The following is a 23,571-nucleotide window of genomic DNA, read 5'->3' as shown; positions in this document are numbered from 1 at the left end:
CTTAAAGCTTTTTGGAGCACAGGTTAAACTTAGATTTTCTAAAAAGGACTTTTATACAATTAAGCAGCTAAAATAATGTTTGTATCATTACAATTTTGTTACAGAGTGTACTATTGCATTGATATTTTATATTGCGTTTTTATTATTCTGTACTCCACCTGGAGCAAAGTTCCCCAACATTTCTGAGTCTGCGGACCGGCAGGTGGGGGAGGGAGAGGGGATGGTTCCATGTAAGCAGTGCAGCTCCATTTGCGTGAATGGCGTGCATGCATGCCAACCACTAACTTAAATTGGGTGCCTGCACTCTTGCCCACTGCTTGGGCAAATGAGGATGTGCCTGTGCGCTTACTGGCTGTATCCGTGGCCCGGTTGCAAGCCCCTCACAGCCCACCTGTGGGCCGCAGCCCACAGGTTGGAGACCCCTGATAGAGAGTTGTGGACTAATGTTGTTATATTCTTGGAGTTAAGTAGCCAATTAATTTCAAATAACAATAATAGGTACCTTGGGAGCAATCGCAAAACAATTGGAGCACTATGTAAACACTATTGGCATTGACAAAATCACCATCAATCAATTGCAAAAGGCAGCTTTACTTGGAACAGCTTCCATCCCGCAATGATATCTGTAAACCATCAAAGTCTTGGAAAAGATTTGATTAGGCACACAAAAAATCCAAATCCAGTCTGAACACCTGGGTGACTGCATGACTAACCATAATAATAAGCCTGAAGGAAAGGTAAATAAAGTTAAAATCTGGCAATGTCTTACAAATGGAACATTTGAAAAAGTAAGTGAAGGCTTGATTTTGGTTGCTCAAGAGCAAAGCTATCCAAAGTAACACAATCAAGGCCCAAATTAAAAATATATATATCATGAAATGATACAAAGGATAGATTGTGCGAAGAAGCAGAAGAAATAGCCGATCATATACTTAGCTCAGGCACGAAGATTACGCAAACTACAAACAATGACATAACACTGTCATCAAAATGATTCACTAAACAACTATGAAAAAATATCATTTGCTAGTAATGATAAATTGGTGGGAAGTCTTGGTGCATAATTCAAAAGATTTAACTGCGGTTGAAAAGAAGAAAGTGTGGACAATTAATGTGGCAATATCAGGAGATAGTAAAAAACAAAAAAGGAGTCCCTACGGATTTTGCTTTGCTAGTCATTGCCGACTATAGGGGTGGTGTTCATCTCTGTTTCAAAGCCAGTGCTGTCCGAATACATTTCCATGGTCAGGTGACCAGCATGATATCACGGAGTGCTGTTACCTTCCCACCAAAGTGTTACCTTTTTTATTTATTCGCATTTACATGTTTTCAAACTGCTAGGTTGACAGGTGCTGGGATGAGGACAAGAGCTCACCCAATCACATGACACTCGGGTCTCAAACCTGGGATGCCATCTTTCCAGCCGAAAAGCTCAGCATCTGAACCTCTGAGCCATCATGCCGCCCCCATCAGGGGATAGAACAATATTTTTAATTTATTTATTTTTATGAAATTTATATGCTCCCCATCTCACTATCCAAACAACTCTGGAAGGAACAGAAGACAAAGAATTGGAGAAGATCATGAAGTATCAAGATCTGAAAATCTAAAATTTATGGCATAAATCGGCAATGATGGTGCCAGTGGTTATCAGCACACTGGAAGCCATACCCAAAAGTCTTGGTTGACATTTGGAAAATCTGCATATTGACAAAATTTCCATACAAAAGGCCACACTGCTTGTGAGGGCCTGCGCCTGGCGTATGAATCTATTAACCTATACATAAATTATTAAGGGTTTTTTCAAATAAGTCACGAAGCCGCTGAAGTTAAAACTATTCTATATTATTCATTCTATTCGTGCCTTGATAAATGTTGTTAGGATTAGCTGTTAAGATTAGATAAACACAGCTGCTCACCAATGGAGACCACAAGCTTGAAGTGTTGGTTAAGATAACGAGATACGATCTTGCAAACCTAGAGCTGAAGGATTGTGGTCTTGCTATTTTGCTTAGAAACTTTGCAAGCGGGCCCGTTACTAGGATACAGCAAGGTAATAAGACATTTAGCTTAAACTGCAATTAATGACATCCGGGCATTCACCGATACATTACAATATTCTAGGTTTTGGGAAGAACTTGATGAAAAAGAAGGCCAGCACCAGCTGCCAAAAATTGATTTCACCCTTTGGTGCATAATAAAAATAATAATGCCTATCCCAGGTCCTTGGGAAGGACTCAAAAGGTGGACAAAAATGCCAAATCCGGTCTGAACTTCTAGTTAATTGTGCGACGAACAGTAATAATTTTTAAAAAAAATCAAATGAACAATTAACATATTATTGAAAAGAATATATATAATATGTTGGCCTCAAGGAAGAATATGAATTTTATAAGACAAGATTAACAAAACAATCATTCACTGATATCCATTCAGCATTGTTACTTTTAAAGAAGCACACAGGCAAGCTGTAATTATGGATAAGCAATTGCTCCTCTATATCTGAAGCATTTAAAGCACTGGTCAACTAAAAGAATAAAACACATTCAATCCTAAAGCTTTGGCAGATTTGACCATCACAATGAAAGAGTCCAAATAACCTCCAAATATAACCTTTGTATCCCCTTCCTTGAATGCTGACAGACCTGGCTGTTGAGAATTACTAAAAATAAACAGCTTGCCTAGCACACAATAATGCCATTAAACAGACAGTGCCAACTCCTTTCCATATTCTGCTTTTCTCCTAAGAATAGTAGGGCAAGTCACAGAAGAACCCATTAAATCAGAAAACAAGAGCCAAGAACTTGTTTGCTCTAATAATGAGGTTTGGGATTTCAGTCAAAAAGGGAATTAAGGTACAGAACTTAACCTCCGGGGGGGGGGGGGAGTAGATAAGTAAAGGCATTCATTATAATGCATAGCATGATCTCCATTGTATGTCTTTATAGATTATTATTTTCTCTTCAATAAAGTGACATAAAAGTAGCCAAAGAATAGGCAAGATTAAATCTGAGATTCAGGACGAATAAAAGAAATACTACACATAGTTAGCTGTGGAATTTGCTGCCAGCAGATGTGCTGATGGTCATAAATTTAAACGGTTTTAAAAGAGAACTAGATAAATCCAAGAGGCTAGAGTAGACAGTTTAATGACAGGATGTGATGTCCCAATTCCTAGTAATTATGCTGTCAATGCCAGCCACCACTAAGCAAGAGAGCTATCACTTTCCTCTTTGTATTTGTAACATTCCTCAAAACATATAGTTGCTCTGTATGTAACCTGAAATGTCTTTTGTGGGCCAGGTCAGAGGTCTGATCCAGCTGAATTCTCATAATCTTATCAATTAGAGGCATTCTCAATGGCCCGCTTTAAACTTGATTTAAAGGAGAAACAGCAAGAAACTTAAGCAAAGATTGAAGAATTTACTTCCAATTTACCAGAAGTTCTCATTTTGTCCAAACTGGGTTAAGTTCTACTTCAGCCTTCACACGTTAAAATAATTAATGAAACCTGGCTTATGTGACCCATTAATTTACATACACTGAAAAATGAGTTCATTTAAAGCAAGTAATTAATAGTTTCTTGTCCATCTCTTTTCCTTCTCCAATTTATTGTCTGTAGATTTAAAAGATTATTTGAAACATGAAAAATATATGGAAACATTTATGTATAGGGAAAAGTGCAAGCAGCATACAGATTACTTGACTATAATTTTAGATACCGTAACTTTTCTAACCAAAACATATCTTAATTGCATTTGCACTTAATATCCATATATTCAATCAGTATCCTGTTTTGTTTTTTAATTTTAATTTCTCATCAGTGTTCAAAATGTCTCTACTGTTTATAATTTCAAAGTAAGTTATATTTGGGTAACTAAAAGCTTCCCTTATTCAAACTTCTTAGCGTTTTCCTGTTTCCCTTCTTATACCAAAATCTAATATTCTAGTTACAAATCTTATCTTTCTAGTTATTGAGGGAAGTCAGAGCCCCAGAGAAGGAAATATTAAAAGGGCAGAAAAATATATTTCCTCAAAAGGATTTTTAAAAGCAGAAACCAACCCTGCCCCCAAATCTCTCTGTTCCAAGCAGGAGCCAGCCCTATAGAAATGCAGATGTAACCATCAGAAAGTTGGAGCCAGAAACTCAAGAAGACAAAGACCTAAAATCTGCATACCTCACCCAAACTCTAAAAGTCATTAGCCCAGCCCCAGGGAAGCAGGATATGACTTTTGGGACATAATAGGATTAAACCACAGATACCAAGGCTTAGAAAAGCACACTCAGACTCAGTTCAAAGCTCATGCCACAGGAACAGGAAATTATTCCAAACAAAAGGCTTTCAGAGGATATAAAAACCTACTCCACATGTGCTCAGCCCTTGATTTTTCTCCTCCTTCCTGCCAGAACCATCTTTCAGTTTGGCTCTTCAATAAACTGTAACCTTCTTCCCAAAGCAGTCGCCATGTTGTTTATTTATCCCCGGCTTGGATGAACCAGAATGAAGACTTTTCTTTCAACATTATGATAGTACTTCTATTTCTAGCAATTATCCTCCACCATATTCAAACATCTAGTTAATAATATAATATCCCATCTAAAGGTATATTGTAATTTTGAATGGTCACCAAATTGAGGACTACTTGTAGGCATTTCTTGAGAAACAAGAGTATGTGAGTAAATCCAGTTCAGGGAACTTATGCATCCTATCTTTAAATCATGTGTTTTCAAACTACGTTAAATTAAAATATGTTTCACGTGTTCTTAACCTGATTTACCTCTTTCAAGTCCTGCATAATTGCTGTCAACCGTTCATTCTCTGCTTGAATGTTGGTAACCACACTTCTACTTTGTTTCAGCTCGTTCTGCATTTCCAAAATCTTCCCAAGGTAATAAGCTTCCTTTGATGCCGACTCCTGAAGGAGTGTCTCTTCCCTGGTCTCACCATCTTCTGCTACTTTACGGTGGACTGAGAATGAGTGTCCAAAGGCCTGCAAGATTAAAATAAGAGCCCATTAAATAATTAAGTAAACATACAAGTGAACAGGTAGTCCTCAATTTATGAATTTCTGTTGTTAAGCAAGGCAGTTGTTAAATGAGTTGCACCTGATTTTATAGCCTTTTTTGCCACAATTGTTAAGTGAATCGCTGTGGTTAAATGAATCATGAGGTCATTAAGTGAATGCAGTTTCCTCCATTGGCTTTGCTTGTTGGAAGCCAATGGGAAGGTCGCAAATGGCGATCATGTGACCCTGGAACTCTGCAACTGTCGTAAATACATGCCAGTTGCCAAGCACTCAAATTTTGATCATGTGACCATGGGGATGCTGATAGTTATAAGTGCAAGGATTAGTCGTATGCCACTTTTTTCAGTGCTGTTGTAATTTGGAATGGTTGTAAGTCGGACTACCTTTGCTCCTTAGAATCATGTTGACTATTTTACAGAATGCAGAATAACAGAGTTGGAAGGGACCTTGTAGGTCATCTAGTCCAACCTCCTGCTCAAGCAGGAGACCTTATACCATTTCTGACAAGTGGCTGTCCAGTCTCTTCTTGAAAGCTTCCAGTGATGAAGCACTCACAACCTTTACTCCTTAGAGCAGTGGTTCTCAGCCTTTTTAATGCCGCGACCCCCAACCGGTCGTAAATCGAGGACTAAACCAGTCGTAAGTCGAGGACTAAACCGGTTGTAAGTCGAGGACTACCCAACCGGTCGTAAGTCGAGAACTTTCCCTGCCCGGGAGCGCCGCGCATGCGTGTTTCCGCCCCCTGCGCTGGCCGAGGCGTAGCTGGCAAGTGGCAGAGACGAAGCAGGCCGACCACCAGCTGGCCCAGCCCAAGGGAGGTAAGGCACCCGCCGGAAAAGGGGGAAAAAATGGCGGACAAAAAAAATGGCGGACAGCCTTGCTTGGCGACCCCCGTGAAATGGTCCATCGACCCCAAATGGGGTCGCGACCCATAGGTTGAGAACCGCTGCCTTAGAGTCATGTTGACTATTTTAAAAGAAAGTAGATAATGTATTTATAAACTGTGGAGCTATTAAGAACAGGTTTTTTAAAAAACCGGAATATTAACAATAGTTTCACCAACCAAATTCCTCCAAATTTGGGCAGGTCAGCAATAACTTCCATGGCTGGCCATATCACTTGGATGTAAGAACTAACAATAAAAACAATCCATAGGACCAAAAGTTCATCATTCTGTCTTTATTGGTCTCTTGCATTCAGCTTTGTTCATTGTCGTTAACAACAGCAAGTTAATCTTGTATATTGCTTCTGCTTCTGGGAATTTGCAACATTTTACTGCTTTCTTAGTCCACAAAGGAGAAATGAGTCTTAAACAAACTCATTGGCTTCATTAATGTGATCCACCTAGAATCTTGGAATTCAACCACCAAAATTTAAAGCACATACAGCTACTGGATTCAGATAAAATCCAATGTCAGCAAGCAGATTGAATATTAATTTTAAAACAACAGACACTATTTTAAATAACTAATCTATTAATTGTTTCTCTAGCAAGACCTCAAGCTACATGGCAACACAAAGTATGATGAGCAACATTTTGTTTTGTAAAGGCAGAACTGAAATTAATAATGATCATAAAATTTAAATATATCTTTATGGCATTATTTATTATTTAAACAAAGTTCTCTCATCAATTTTATAAAATACAATTGAAAACAAATGAAAATCAGCACCATAAAAGCTAAATAAATCCAATAAAAATAATACATTTTATTTTAATATACAGCACATAAAGTCATAGCAAAACTAACAATTGAACAAGAAGCATAAAAGATAATTAAGATGAAACCATTATAAAAGTATAAATATCTTGATTATTTGTATATGGATAAGAATTTCAGTATGATCAAAGAGAGTTCCACAATTTGCATGGTTTAGAATGGATGATATCATTTATTCAATACTGACTGAATAATTATAAAACACCTAAGTTTCTGATCAAAAGAAATCAGTGTTAAAAAAGATCCTATAGGCTTTACACTTTTTCAGAAGGATGAGATTCCTTTCTTTTCTTACTACTACTACTACTACTACTACTACTACTACTACTACTACTAATAATAATAATAATAATAATAATAATAATAATAATAGCTGGAAGGGACCTTGAAGGTCTTCTAGTCTAGTCTCTGTTCGTTCCAAAGCTGTGAATTTAATAGAAATCACCAGACAATCAGTGGAGAGTCAAAATGTATTTATTCACCCAAAGTTGCTTTGAGTTGGAGGCTGCTCCAGAGAATGGTTTTCTCCATTCTTTTATATGTCTTTTAATAATTCAGCCAATCAGAATGCATCACTTATCTCAATACTTTTTGTTCTACCAGCATGAATATCTGGTCTGCATATCCTGTTCCTCCTAGCATGACATTGTTCTTTTGTATCCTGTTTAAATGTTCTCTTATATCAAAATTACACCAAACTTCCTTATCTATGGTTAGCAGAATCTCTTTTCTATAGCAAAAAGGAAGAAATGTGGCTTCCTTTGCTACATGATATGCACATTTGCCTATTTGGGAGCCAGTTACTGACTGGAACCGACATTATTATATTAAGATACAGATCTTCCTTTCCTTGTTGTAAGCATAATCCAATAATAGAAGGCCAAAAACATCCTCAGCTAGTAGACAGACTAGAGTAAAAAAAATATCAGAACATCACAGTTGGAAGGGACCTTTCAGAGGTCCTGGAGCATGGGGAACTGTCAGAGGACTGGAAAAAAGCTGATGTTGTTTCAACCTTCAAAAATGAGAAAAGTGGATCCAAGAAACCACAGATCAATTAGCCTGGAAAGCCCTAGAAAAGGTAATCAAGCAGCAGATCTGTGAGCACCTAGCAATGAACTAGAAGCCTACATGGTGTTGTTAAAAGCAGGTCATGCCAAACAAATTTTGTTATCTTCTTTGATAAAGTGACTAAATTAGTGTATCAAGGAAATTCTGTGAATATAATATATTTACACTTCAGTAAGGCATTTGATAAAGTAAACTGTAACCTATTTCTTGGTAAGATAAAGTAACGTGGGTAAACAGTACCACCACCAGATGGATTTTCAGTTGGCTGACCAACTACACTCAGCATGTGATACTTAATGGAACTACGTGGAGAGAAGCATGCAGCTGGGTACCTCAAGGTTCTGTCTTGGGCCCAGTGCTCTTCAGTATCTTTATAAATGACTTAGATGAGAGGATAGAAGGGGCGCTCATCAAATTTGCAGATGGCACAAAGTTGGGGGGAATTGCTAACATTTTGGAAGACAGACTCAAGAGTCAGAAGGATCTTGACAGACTTGAGTATTGGGCCCTGTAAGACAGGGTCCCCAACCCCCGATGCGTGGACCAGTATGGGGCCACGGCATGTCAGCAACCAGTCCACACAAACAAGCAAAGCCCCATCCGTGGGATGCAGGCAGCACACAAAACCACGCACCCTCTGATCCATGGAAAAACTTCTCTCCACGGAACCGGTCCCTGGTGCCCAAAAGGTTGGGGACCTCTGCTGTAAGGGATAATATAATAGATCAGAAATTGTTTAATGAATACAGAACAGATATCCTTCCAAGGTGGGTGATGTGAAAGTACAAACTCATTTATTTTAGAGACATATAGGCCGGTGCAGCAAAACATTAGCAGTATCCTATGAAGAAATTTAATCCTAATGGCCTAGCTGAAACTTAAGCAGTATGCTTAATAGTTGCAAAATGGAGTTACTTGAGCCTTTAGAAGTAAGAATTTGACATATGTGAGATTGTTGCTTTGATATCAGACATGTAACTAATTCTTAGGAAGCAAGCAGAGGAAATACAAAAATAAAGATAGAGCTTATGCTAGCAAAACGTAGGTCATGATTAAGCACAATAGGTATAGCAGGTGCAAGGGTCTTCCTGGGAGGGGAAAAGGAAATGTATTCGGTTTAGGCACTTCAGTTTAGCTGACCAAGATGAGCAGGTGGGCTGTTGCGTGCAATAGGGGTGGGGGAATATGGTTTGGGAAAGGGTATAAATGTATGCTTTTAAAAATTGTGCGTGCGGCTTATTCTCCTGCATCATTAAGTCCACCAGCCTTTGCAAACGTTTTGTTCCAATAAAACTTTATTCCTGGAATCCCAAGTGAGTTTGTTTGTCTTTGGAATCCTGAGCCACCACCTAGACCAGGGGTAGGCAACCTTGGCTCTTTTATGACTCGTGGACTTCAACTCCCAGAATTCCTGAGCTGAAGGCATTTTGCTTATGAATAGGTGGCCCCAAATCTGCATTTCTAAAAGCTGGCCTGCTGGGAGGGGGAGGACACTGGGAGCTGGTTTCTACCTCCCCTAAGATTTTTTTCTCCACGATTCCCTTGGGAAAATATAATATTCTGTCTTTTTTAATGTCCCCCCAAATATTTCCTTCTCTGGGGGGGGAGGGTTTACTGACTTCCAAAAATGTAAATTCATACTGCTGTTGGCTCCAATTTCCTCTCCCCGACTTCACAAATCTACCCTTGAAGGTCCAATGGGATATCTAGATGAGGCATAAAAGTTGAAGGTTTTCCAAGAGCACAATACAGAGTATCAGGTCAGCAATCAGAGGTGGATACCCTGAGCTCTCTCCCACAAACCCCCTATATAGGAAAACCTTGCCTTTGTTCTCTGAAGGTAAGCGAAAAGAGCCCGCCTTTTAGGATCCTTAGAAAGTTGACCAGTTCTTCAAAAGGGGGCACTCTAGGGCCAGGTAACCTATAGGGCAGGAATGGGCAATTATGACTCCTTTACAACCTGTGGACTTCAACTCCCAAAATTCCCGGAAGTTGAAGACCATAAGGGACCACAGTTGGCCAACCTTCTCTAAAGTCAGCTACCCTGCTGAGCTGTAGTTTACTGCTAATTTCCTTCTCAATTAGCATTATAGATAGAAATGGCAATCTCATGGAAGAAAGGAAATTTTGTTTACTAATAGATGAAAATCTGGCTTCCTGAAACAAATGTTTACCTGAATATGTTGACACCTTTGGACAATTTCAATCCATTGATCAAGTTTGTTAACTTTTGTTTTAGAGTAATTTCTCACCTTTTGCCCTTGAAATGACTGTGAGATTGGGACCTGCCTGAGAAACAAGGGAAATTGAATGGTAGGGAAGTTTGATATCCTTTCCATTATACTTTTAAGCTATTAGAGACAAATCCATAATTAATATACGTTTACATTTCCATAGCTCTAACCTGGCATACTTAATCTACTTACTGTACCTGGAGTATTAGATATGTTCACCACCTTGTTTATAAAATAAGAAAAATAGGACATAAACAAATAATCCATGGCCATTTGTTTATTATAGTTTAATATGCTGTATATACTGTAAATGCAACCATTGTGATTTGAAAGAGATTAATATATTTAATGGACCAACCAAGGGTGAATAATTGTTTATTATTATATTGTTATTTAATTTAATTCATACATCTGTAAAAAAAATCACATAACATAAATCATGGTTTGCTTAACCACAGTTTATTGAACATACTTTATTTTGATGAGTTCAGATCAGCTAAGCCGTAAATGAGCAGAACACATAACACCCATTTCTGGGGGATGAGTTTATCCAAAAACCAAGATTAAGCAAAATGCTCATCAAACACCTTGCATAGTCTAATCATTGCCTGCACTTTCAGAACCAGCTCAATCACATCTTCTCAGCCCAGAGATACCATCTGGGACAATGCCCTACTATTATGTTCTGGCTCTGTCCTGATACCAACTACAGTAGGGGTCCCCAGCCCCTGGTCCGTGGACCGGCACCGAACCGCAGCATGCCAGCAACCGGGCCATGCAAACGAGCAAAGCCCCATCTGCAGGATGCTGGCAGCATATGAAACCACATCTCCTCTGGTCCATGGAAAAACCTTTCTCCGTGGAACTGGTCTCTGGTGCCCAAAAGGTTGGGGGCCGCTGAACTACAGGATGTCCTTTCTCCTTAAGTCAGTACAATTGACACCTGAAAGAGCATTAAAAGGTCACATGATTTCCATCTCTAATGTAAAGAATTGCCCAGAAGACATTGCCCTGCAAAAATTAGCTAGGGGTAATTAATGTGTCATTGAGGATTAAAAATTCACTTGTCAATCCACATAAATTGCATCATTAAAAGGTGAAAATGGCTGATTCCAAGGAGCCTGGAAGTAAGCAATTAAAACTTCTCTGGCACAAACAGTGATTGGCCATCACAAAATCTGCATGTGCTAGATGAGTCATTATGTCTTGTGAATAGTGACTGTAAGCAAGAAACGTGAGATGGATTTAGCTACTTGCAGACCTGTTGCTGTATTGGAGGATCTTGTGAGATGATTTTAGGACTTTCCCTAACCCAGGAGAGTCATATAAACTAAAGAAATGCTGGTTCCTTCTGTTGGTAAGTTGAAGAAATAAGTTGAAGTTCCATTCCAGAGGAAAACCGCTCAGGGATCCTTCCCTGGGCATGTTGTCAGTTGGTCATCTTTTCACTGGAAGACAGCAGTCAATCTCTGTGCTTCTTTTCATGAATTGGGATCAGTTATTTATTTCATTTATATTCAACCTTTATTTTTTATATATACATAACCAAGGCAGTGAGCGCCTTCCTCTTCCTATTTTTCCCATAACAACAACCCTGTGAGGTGAGAGAGAGTGGCTGGCCCAAGGTCACCTAGCTGGCTTTCATGCCTAAGGTGGGACCTGAATTCATGGTTTTTTGTTTTCTAGCCTGGTGTCTTAACCACTAAACCAGACTCTGGACTTTAACCATTCAGGTTATTCTTTCAAGTAGACTTTCTTTCTTAGATTTTTCAGGACTTCCTGGTTCTGATCTGACTATGTGTCAATAGCCTGTTCTGAAACTGCTAATTCTCTGAAACTGCTGCTAATTCGGATGACTCAATTCATTTTCAATAAACCCTTCTGACCAATGTGGCAATTACTTTCTATTTTCCTTTGTAGATTTCTGACATATCAAATATTTACTTGTAAAACTAGGCTGATTTGCATTAATATCAAAATACTATAATTCATGACTTCTGGTTTGCCATCGTGACTGCCGCGGACGCTGGAAGGCGAGCTCCGTCTTCTGCGTTAGGTTTCGCTCCGCTGGGGGACCCTGGAAAGGGTCGAGAGTCACCCTGTATGGGCGACAAGCAAGGAGAGGACCCCCGCTTGATTGCGGGATGGCGGTAGCACTTCCGCTCGATCCGGGCAGCCCTCCAAACTGGCAGACCAAAGACCGGTCATAGAAATATGGCTTGTCACTAGGCTGCAGACAGCCGAAGTCAAACTTACCACCAGGCACTTCTAAAGCAGCGTAAATGAGACTGGATGAATCTCTCTTCAATCCCAAGTATTTTATTTTCCTGTAAAAGCTGCCCAAAGCATCTTCCCCCCTGTGAGAGGGAAGTGAACATCTATCCTACACTCTAAGAATAGTGGCAACTGACTAACCAGGGGAGTTAAAACACTGAAAGAATAACCTTAATCTAACTGGATTTATATGCTAAAATTTGGGAACCAAAAGATTCTTATCTTTACAAAAGACTTTGTTTTTTATTTACAAAAAAGAAATAAAATTGGAAAAAGGATTATAAAAATACATGAAACCATTCTTTCAGCTTGTGATGAAATAAGATGCTACAGAAAAGAACAAAATGTCAGCCTAGATATACGAACCCAAATTTTGACCACAATCAAAGAATCAACTATGCAGAAGATAAAGAAGAAGTGGAACAATTAAATACTATGATAGAGGATTCAACTGACCAACAAATACAGTCAATAGAAAATCCAGAAAAGGGATTGATAACACTGAAAATGGAAAAGACTTTCTATATAAATCAGAAGAAATTTGAGGAGCAAGAAGAATAGACCGAAGGGAAGACAAACATATCAGGACAACTATGGGGATTTGGAATAATAGAGAGACGATTCATTAGCCCTTCCAAAAAAAATGGCGACTGGATGGTCTCTCTTATTTCAAATAATATATATAACAACAGAGGGAGATCTATTTGATGACTTAAAAGCACTGACATGGAAGGCGAGCTGGCAAAAGAAGAAAGCTAGAATAAGGCTGAAGAAAATTGGGGTTCTGATTTATTAGAGAGGATTTTATATTACTAATTAAAATAGAATATACTCAAATAGGCAAGATGTGTATTTTGAATACTAGATTTTGTTATGAATTGAGATAAAGAAAACTTTGGTCACTTAAAACTTGGAAGTATAAATATTAAAAGTTAAATTTGAATATTGATGGGAAATTAAAAATTGGGAAAAACTAATAACAGGACATTGATTGTCTATAAACATTGAATGTAAAAGCAACTAGGATATGTATAAGCTAAAAATTTATTGATAAATGTAATAATGCTATTTTTACTCAATTGATATAATAAGAACTGTATTAGTTCAAATATGAGACAGTAAATATTAAGGGAAAAAGAGAGGAAATATTTGATGTGGTACTTTGAAATTTGTACTAAAGATTTTTGTATGCTATTGAATTATCGATTAACCCAGCCACCACATTGTTTTTTAAATACTTAAATGTAAAATTAGAAAATTAATAAAATACTACAAAAAATACTATAATTGATTTTTCTATTTTTAAGTCCAAAATTTTGTAAGTTTTGTATTCCTATTCGATAGCCCAGCATTATCCCATAGTGTCCAACTTTCTGATTTTATGATTCATAATTGGGTTCTGTAACTTTATTCATTTGTGTGTGTGTGTGAGAGAGAGAGAGAGAAAGAGACAGAGACAGACAGAGACAGACAGAGAGAGGCAGGCATAAGCTTTGCTTCAAAATGCTCTTAGGTAGGATAAATTAAGTTTGTTCTTTTTTATTTTGGTTTTAAATAACAATCACATATTTATTCTCTCAGTTTATTGCAAGGAGAAACATTTAATCGGACTGAATCCTTTGTTTTTTTAAGTACAAATTCACATCTCTGTAATCAAATTTTCTATGCTATTTTGCAACTTTATTACGCGTGCATTCTGCCACTCTGCTTGCTTGAGGCTATGTAAATTCTGGCAAATTAGCTTTATTGTGCTTTCCCATCAACATTACTTGTAGAGTTTTGTAGCCATGACAAGTTGTTTTTAATCTTACAACCATGTTGCAAACATTAATTTAGACTTACAGTATATAATTTGCATCTGACTGAGGTTCATACTATGATTCTTAAAATATGTATGTGTCCATTCATTTTCACTTAACATATATTTCTATTTAATACTGTTGTTTTTACATATATATATTAACATTCCATTTCCTGAATTAACTTTTGTATAATAAGATTCATCAAAACTTATAAACACATCTTTGCTGCCTATCCATTGACAATCCATGGCTATTCAACAAAAATCAATTTCTTTTTTGACTTCAGGGGAAGAAATGGTGAACTGAAGACCTGGCAGAATAACGAGTTGGCATGAGGACAGGCTCTTTGTGATCCCTCTCTGTCAAGGGAAGGATTTAGGATTGCCCACAAGTACTCCAGACAGTTGCTCCTTGTGAGGAGACCGCAAGACAGCAAAGGAAAGAATTTAAAGTTGGTTTATTTGATCAAGGTTAAAGTAAATATGTTACATCCACAATTCATTAAGTGAATCCAGTTTCCCCAATGGACATTTTTTTTTGCCCAAAACCCATAAAAAAGGTCGCAAATCATGATCACATAACTTCAAGATGCTGCAACTGCAGCCAATTGCCACGCACTCAATTGCAATCATGTGACTGTTGGGACTAAACAAACAGTCATAAGTGATGGTTCTAAGTACAAGAACAAATTGTATGTCACTTTTTCTGAGGCTGTCTTAATTTGGAACGGTCATTTAAAAAACAATTGTAAATCAAGACTACCTATATCTCTTTGCTGTATAAGTCTTAGCTCTGTAAAGTCTGCATTTTCTCTTAATGTCCTTTCTATTATGGTAATGTTGATCAGGATTCTGATTATTAAGATTCATATACTGAAATGACTAAAATAAATTGCAGTTTCCAAGTAAGAGCAAGTATGATGTGGAAACAACAACGGTTCTGAGAGTAAGGCTTGCTCAAAATATGTATTGTAACAGGATATGGGCACAGTTTCAGTAACTTCTGTATTTTACTTACTTTTGTACAAACAGCTGTATTTCCTGTTTGTGTAACCAAGTAAAGTATAAAAGCTTGTTGAAAAAATCATTCTGGGTTCTTCCCAGCCCTGTGGGAGAACCCACCTTTATCCAGATCTGAGAAGACATATAACCTTGAGAGAATTGGATTTGACCTCTTTGTTCATGTTGGGCCAGACCTAGTATTTCTGCTCAACAAATTTCGTGAGCCAACAGCAAGGAGTCAGGTGCCCGGTTCTGTGGGACCCCAGAAAGGGGCTCACACCAAGTGTGTTCCAAGAATTCTCAGGGGTACCTGCCTTCCAGTGGTGGGATTCATCCGGTTCGCACCACTTCGGCAGAACTGGTAGCTAATTTTTTGTTGCTCAGGCCCAGAATGGACTTCTGGAAGCGGCATCCACACAGAGAACTGGTTGTTCATATATTTGAATCCCACCACTGCTGCCTTTCCGATTTTTTGTAAGACTTCAAAGGCAAATAAGAGTTGCCTCTCTTCCTACTTTTAGAGACCATGTTCTTCTGCAATATGTTCATTCTCTGACTAACAATGTCTCTTCTATTTCTGAAGATGTTCAGACAGGTTTAGACCATCCGTGTTCTGCCCTGGAGACTGGGTACTAGTGAAATTCTGGACTACCGATGATCTGCCTACCGACGATCTGCTTTCTGAGAAGTGGAAGGCCCCCTATCTCATTCTTCTTACCACACCCACTACGGTCACATTTGCCAACATCCGGTCTTGCATCCATCACACCTGCCCAAAGACCCCTTTTTCACCTGCTGATAGGGATAATGATCATTGGACTGTAGCCCCTCATGCTGAATATGACCTTGGGATGAAGCTTTTATTCAAAATGTCCAAATGCCACCACATTTTATCAGATTGTTCCTGCTCAATTGCCTTGTCAATTTTTTACTCCTTTTGTTCTGTCCTTCTAATCATTTCCATTTTTCACTGGGGGGGAAGACTATGAGAGTTGTGAGATAACCAATGTACAGGTGATTAAGACTATCCATTTGAATGGTAAAATGTTTGACAGACTGGTTGCCTGGGTGGGGATGGTTTAATGAAATATTCTTGGTTTTACTCTTCATTGTTTTCCTGGTTCTCTTTTTGTGTTGCTGTCTATGTTTTACATTGTTGTGCATGCAAGCTTGCCCTCAGAAGCATATCCATCCCATAGCTACACTTCCTAAGCGGTACTTCTCTGCAATGCTCAAAGTATCAAAGGGGGGATTATGTTGATCAGGATTCTGATGATTAAGATTTGTATACCGAAATGACTAAAATACATTGCACATGTCCCGACTAAGGGGAAGAACGGTGGGGAAACAACAACGGTTTTGAGAGAAAGGCTTGCTCAAAATATGTATTGCAGTAGGATATGGGCACAGTTTCAGTAACTTCTGTATTTTACTTTTGTACAAACAGTGGTATTTCCTGCTTGTGTAACCATGTAAGGTATAAAAGCTTGTTGAAAAAATCATTCAGGACTCTTCCCAGCCTTATGGGCAAACCCACCCTTGTCCAGATCTGAATAAACATGTAACTCAAAAAGAATTGGACTTTGCCTCTTTCTTCTATCTATCTATCTGTATCTATATATCAAGATCTATATATTCTTGCTTCCAATTGCATTAGGAGTTCTTCTAATCTTATGGGAGGACACACCTTTGTTCAGCTGAATAAATGTATCCATTTATCAATAGAGATCTGGACCCCTTCTCTTTGTTTGCACCAAGTCACACAGCCCGTTCGTACCACTTCGGCAGAACCGGTAGCTAATTTTTTGTTGCCCGGACCCAGAATGGATTTCCGGAAGCAGCATCCACACAGAGAACCGGTTGTTCACATATCTGAATCCCACACTGAAGCCACACCTGATCCCTCTTCCACAGTGCCACTGGAAATAGTACTGCAGATAATTACTATGGAAAATACTAAATAGTGTGGTTTTTTGTTATTCCAACCTTAGCCCTTTTGTAACAATAGAAAGATAGTGATGCAAAGTGAGGATCAGATGATTCTGCTTTTGCAGCATGAAAGAAACAATTTGTGCATGGGGATGATGTATCTAATAATATAAACTGTGAAGGAGCACTGATGGGAAATAATTTATCATAATGATGTATTATAGATGGAGTCTTTATTGCTAATGGAATATTGATTCTACTAATGTGTTTCCGTACTGTCATTTGAGAGTAGAATATCCCTGTTTATTAGTATTTCAGTTCATACAAGGTAATGCTTAATGTAACTGGACACTGTAATTCAGCAAGAGAATTTATTCTGGATTTTATTCTCAGAATGACTTATTAATGATGTGAAAAGCTTACACAGAGAGTACAAACCAAGTATCCGGTATTTAGAGATGGACCATCATAATGGGTCTGGTCTCCATGTTATATTTGATGATGCCAGCATACCTCTAGTTACCAGAAAGTTATCTGTTCGTGATAAACAGCTGATTACAATGTTCCTTTCCCCATAACAGCAGATTGCTCAAAGATATCAAGTCAAAGGCCTTATATATAAATTAGACCCTGAAGACATGGGACAAGCCATGAAAACCTGAGCTAAATTTAATTTGGTCCACAAAGAAGGAATAAATCACCTGGGTGAATTAGTCCAGCAGGGAGATCAAACACTTGTTTTGGAAAATGTTTCTATTATTTAAATACCAAATGTTGCAAATATGATATCACATTTGATCACCAGAAGATCAGGTCAAGGTTTCCCAGAAAATTATTCCCATAAGCTTTTCCTAGCAGGTTTGATTGGAACCAATTAAATTGGCCCACTCTTTCTTTCTGGCTCAATTGCACCTACGCTCATCAGCATCTTGATTTTTTTAAAAAATGATTGTTTTGCTTTGAAAAAGAATTAAAAAGAAAGACATGATGTTTCATTGCCTTCAAAGAGGACAGTAGCTATTTATGAGAGGACAAAAATAGAAAGGATACACTCAGATAACATAAGGGGCACTGGAAATCAAAAGAATAATTCAATAACTATATAGTTCAGGGGTCCCCAACTTGTGGCCTCCTGGCCACCGGGCCGTGGGACAGGCTGGCCAGTATGCGCATGTGTGCGTGCACACCCCCTCATTTGTGCTAGCGCCACAGGCCTCAGGGTGTGAAAACGGGCTGCCGCCGCACCACAGGGCACAGAAACAGGGTACCTGTGCGGCACAAAAATAGGCTGCTGCCATGCTGCAAGGCTCAAAAATGGATGCTGCCACACTGCGGGGCACAAAAACAGGGCGTTGCCACGCTGCAAGGAGCAAAAGCGGATGCTGCCACACTGCAGGATGCAAAAACAGGCCGCCGGCGTGCTGCAAGCTGCAAAAATGGGCTGCCGTCATGCTGTAAGGAGCAAAAATGGACGCCGTCATGCTATGGGGCACAAAAATGGGTGCCACTGTGCCACAAGGCACAAAGATGGCTGCTGCTGCGCTGCAAGGCACAAAAATGGCTGCCACCATGCTGCAGGGCACAGAAACAAGGCGCTGCGCCATGCAAGAACAGGGCAGGATAAGCGAGTATCATGCAGGCACTAGCCCAGTCCCATTTGCGACCCGCACGTGCTCATGACCCCATGCGCAAGCGTGCGCATGCACATGTGTAAAATGCTTCCCCCTCCCTTTTCCTCTTGTCTGCCAACCAACAAAAGTTGGTGACCTCTGATATAGCTAACATCTCCAGTCCCTTGTGAAAAGATAAATTGATAGAGCAGCGGTTCTCAACCTATGGGTCGCGACCCCATTTGGGGTCGATCGACCATTTCACGGGGGTCGCCAAGCAAGGCTGTCCGCCATTTTTTTTCCCTTTTCCGGCGGGTGCCTTACCTTCCTTGAGCTGGGCCAGCTGGTGGTCGGCCTGCTCCGTCTCTGCCGCTTGCCAGCTACGCCTCGGCCGGCGCAGGGGGCGGAACCACCCATGTGCGGCGCTCCCGGGCAGGGAAAGTCCTCGACTTACGACCAGTTGGGTAGTCCTCGACTTACGACCGGTTTAGTCCTCGACTTACGACCGGTTTAGTCCTCGACTTACGACCGGTTTAGTCCTTGACTTACGACCAGTTTAGTCCTCGACTTACGACCGGTTGGGGGTCGCGGCATTAAAAAGGTTGAGAACCACTGTGATAGAGCATTCTATTCTATATTACTCTGGAATTCTGGAATGATAATTGTAAAGAATGGACATGAGGATATACATTTACTATATAAGACTAAATGAGAGTTTAAGATAGCTGTTTTCCACTACGGTAGATATGTAGAATAAGGTATCTGGTACATCATCTATTAATAGCTTTGAACTTCCATCAGGACATCACCAAATTTAAGAGGAGCTAAATTACGGGGGGGGGGGGGAATTTGTCACATTTGCTTGAATGTTTCAATGCTGCTAAATGCTTCTTGGATTTACGAATGCTCTTAACATTCTTCAGAGCTAGTAATTGTTTCATTAAACTGTTTAAAAATGGAAGAGGAGTAATATTTACCTATTTACATTATATTGCATTCATAAAACATGGAATAAATATTTGATGAGCTTAGAAAGGGTTCTACAATGATTCAAAGTCAAAATAGAACTACCAAAGAATTAATATCAGCATGCAAGGAACAAATCGTCATTTGATAAAATTAAAGACCTAGCCCTAAAACAAGTATTTATTTGTTTACTGCCATTATTTCTATTTAGAGGCCAGCCCACAGTTTGCCATCACTTTCTTCTTAGGGCTGAGAGAGAAAGTGACAAGATCAACCAATTGGCTTTGGGATTAAGGTGGGAATAGAGCTCGTGGTCTCTAGTCTGGTGCCTTAACCACAACACCAAACTGCAGGGACTTGTACAGCTGGTCACCATGATACAATACTGACTCAAAGATACAAAACAAACAAACACAACCCAATAAAAAAATAACAATAAGCCATATAAAATATTAGCAAAAACCTCTCAAATGTAAATAATAATATAAAGTGCCATTTAGGAAGAGAAAGCTAAATCATAAAAGTAGCTTTTCAAAGTTTTTAAAAAGCAACCAGAAAAGATGGAGACCAGATGAGGAATAGAGAATTTCGCAGTACCGATGCCACCATTGAGCCCACCTAGTAAGCCACACCCACTCCATCCACGCCCACCTAGTAAGCCACACCCACTCCATCCACGCCCACCCAGTAGGCTGCACCCACTCTGGCCCCACACCCCCGGCCCCCCCAGGGCAACCGCAATGCTGATGCGGCCCTCAGTGAAATTGAGTTTGACACCCCTGATCTAAACTGTAAATTAAAACCTCCTAGATAGTGGAAAGATAGTGTCTTAACATTAATCTGACTCAAGTTAATCATTTCATAGAAGCTAGAACAGGGGTCCCCAACCTGAGGGCCATGGCCCATTACCAGGCCGTGGCCTGGTGGACACCGGGCCACAGGACAGGCTGGCCAGTGTGCTCACTCATCCCCACTCGTGCTAGCGCCATGGCCGCATGGCCTAAATGGGGCTCTGCACAGCCTAAATGGGGCTCCACGCAGCCTAAATGGGGCTCCTTACAAGTGGTTTTGTACAACTTGTGGCTAACTTCTTACACATGTGACATTTAAGCTGTTCTGAGGCAGGACATAAAGAAGAAACATATTGCTTTTAGAGAAATACTGACATGAGTCTTATAGATAGTGAAATGTGTGTATTAGTTAGAAGAAGAACAAGAAAATGGAAAATGTCAAACCACAAGTTCATCTGTCAGTCACACATGAGTGTCAAGCATGAAGCTCTGTTACAGGTAACCACATATGTCTCTATGTCTCGCTTGTAACTAACCACAAATGTACTGCCGGAAACTTAGATGCTTTGAAACTTAGATGCTTAGATACACCTGTGACCTCGATCGATGAGAGGGGGGCAAGATATTTAGCTACTTTAGCATAGCAACAGGGGGCCGTAATTCAAGTAACCAATCAATGCTAACAAGTTACATTTCCGTGTTTTGCTGCTTCTGAAGAGTATATATGTACTTGTTGTTCCATAAGAAGGGGTTCAGATGTTGCTACGAATATATTGCTCTGAACCTTTGCGCAAATAAAACCAACTTCTTTTGATTCCGGGGTCTGAGTCTTGTGATTTTCTGCAACAGTTCCTTGTGATTGCCCTAGTTTCATACTTCAGAAGCAGATATTTTATAACAATTAGCTACATAATTGAATCACTTCCTTGAACCTGCAAACATTTCCTATTGCATTCCCTTCAACTATTTGCACTACTCTCATTTGCTAATAATTGAGTTTGTATAATAAGAATTAGACTCTTTATCTTTTATGTCCCTTTGTGTCCATCCATCCATTTCACAAGAAGCAGCTTTCGAGGATAGCCTTATGGTTACAAAATCTTGCAACCAATCGTGGGGATAATGAACAGAGAAGATTCTTTGAGGTAGAGAGAGCTGATATTGAATTAATGCATTGATTTCGGGAAAACTAAAAGTGAATTGCCCAGAGAGCAAGAGATGGAGAGAATATTGTACCAGGCATTTATGCCCTTCAAGTGAATACAATTTGAGGGGACAAACTGCCTGGAAAACCTCAGATGATTCCACTGAGACACTTCCACAAAAAATGGATACAGGGTATTCTCATGACCCAGTTCCAGTTATCAGTAACAAATACTTTTGCTGTGACTAAAACTCAAGTGAGTAGAAAATATTTCTAAAAACTTTCTTGCAGATAGATTATGAATCCTTCTAAAAATGTGCTTAACTGGAAAATGATGCATAAATAAGCAACTCTCCAACCACTAGATGGTGCTATCCATATTCTTAACACAGGCAGTCCTATTAAAATAGGTCCATTCTAAAGATCTAATACCTAATTGAACCAAGTGGTTGGGTCAGGAATTTTAGGCTGGGTCATATCATTCAAATCATGAGATCAGCAATCATGATGACAGAGGATATATTTAAAGCATAGAACATTTGTGTAGCAACAAAGAAAATACCTACCTACTAAATACTTGCTCCATATTCTGTATATTTTAGGAGAGAACACTGATGGACTCTGCACTTTGCATGCAGAATATTCAAAATGCAATCCCTGAAATTCCCAGATAAGGCTGGAAAAACTGGCCTGGAAAGTCATGGTCAGTCAATGGCTAGGTTCACAGATAAATGAAAAACATCTAAATGTAAGCATGTAAATAACATAGAAAAGACCATGGCAGGGTAATGGAGTTCATGCTTCAGTGGCAGAAGCATGTTCAAAAGAATTAGTTTGCAAAGTGATGCATAAAACCATATTAAATGCTTTCTGTTCTTGACCTGTTATTTGTTTCTTTGTTTGTATTTTGCCTTTATTATTTTTACAAATAATTGAAGGTGGCAAACATATCCCACAGACCTTCTTCCTCCTGTTTCCCCAAAATAATAACCCTGTGAGGTGAGCTGGGCGGAAAGAAAGTGACTGGCTCAAAAGTCCCCCAGCTTGCTTTTATGTCTAAGGCAAAACTTGAACTCACAACCTCCTGCTTTCTAGCCTGGAGCCCTAACCATTAGACCAAATTCTACTACAATTATGGACTAGAATGTAGTATGCTTTCCCAGAGGACCTACTTATTGGTTTATTTCAGGAGCCGCAATATAATTTGTTTGGGATATCTTAGCTTGTGAGCTAAATTGTGACAATTAGAAAGAAGTAAACGATAGATGATAAACAATCCTGTGTATCAGTGATGGAATAGGCAGGGGGGTATAAAATTAAAACAAAGAAATGTTATGTATGGTCCCGCATTGACCTTCACGAGTTGCTGGGAAGAAAGCAGATAATTCAGTTGCCAAATTCCTTTCCCAGAGCACCTTATCAGTAAAAATTACACCAAGTGAGAAGTTTAATTGGTGGAAGTTGAAAACGAGAAGGGCAGTAGAAATCTCCCCCACAGAACAGAATGAGGCAAGAGTTAAGCATGCTAGCAACAGAAGAAATAAGATAGCCTCAACCAATTAGATCATATTTCCCTAGCAACAATTTGCCCATCTTCTCACTAATAGTATCCACCTTTGGGTGTATTGTTTTAACTGTGTTAACCAATGAAACTGCAGTTACCAATAATGTCATGATTTCCTACTGTAGCCCTTTAAAATCCCCTGCCTTAAAACAAATCAGATGCTTGATTTGGAAAGGAATATCCCTTATTCAGAATAAGGTTATTAAAGAGATTTCCTGTCTTGCATGCTTAATTGGCTTTGCATGCCAGGTGCAAAGGACCCAGTATTTCATGAGAGAACATAAGTGAGAAAGACTTTGAGAAGTTCCCATTTTCCTCTTATTGATATTAATGAGGTATATTATTTCAAGACTGGTCGTGTTTTGAATACTGCTGTCAGCAGATTTCTGGTGGCTGACACAGTAAGAATTAACCATGCTGTTATGTTTGGTGCTCG

General features: G+C 39.2%; 1 protein-coding gene across 4 annotated transcripts in view; it reads right to left on the bottom strand.

Moving 5' to 3' along the window:
* Positions 1-23,571, bottom strand: part of BICD1 (BICD cargo adaptor 1) — a 108,765-nt gene that overhangs the window by 64,481 nt on the left and 20,713 nt on the right. For all 4 annotated transcript variants that reach the window (XM_029284074.1, XM_029284075.1, XM_015815669.1 and 1 more), the window contains exon 2: positions 4,780-4,992. In XM_029284074.1, coding sequence (XP_029139907.1) covers positions 4,780-4,992 — 213 coding nt within the window. The remainder of the gene's footprint in view (positions 1-4,779; positions 4,993-23,571) is intronic.

The sequence above is a fragment of the Protobothrops mucrosquamatus genome, unplaced genomic scaffold (genome assembly GCF_001527695.2).
Source record: "Protobothrops mucrosquamatus isolate PMUCROS unplaced genomic scaffold, P.Mucros_1.0 scaffold363, whole genome shotgun sequence".
In the NCBI taxonomy this organism is placed as follows: domain Eukaryota; kingdom Metazoa; phylum Chordata; class Lepidosauria; order Squamata; family Viperidae; genus Protobothrops; species Protobothrops mucrosquamatus.
The sequence above is the reverse complement of the archived record's forward strand: the minus strand, read 5'-3'. Positions and strand labels throughout refer to the sequence as shown.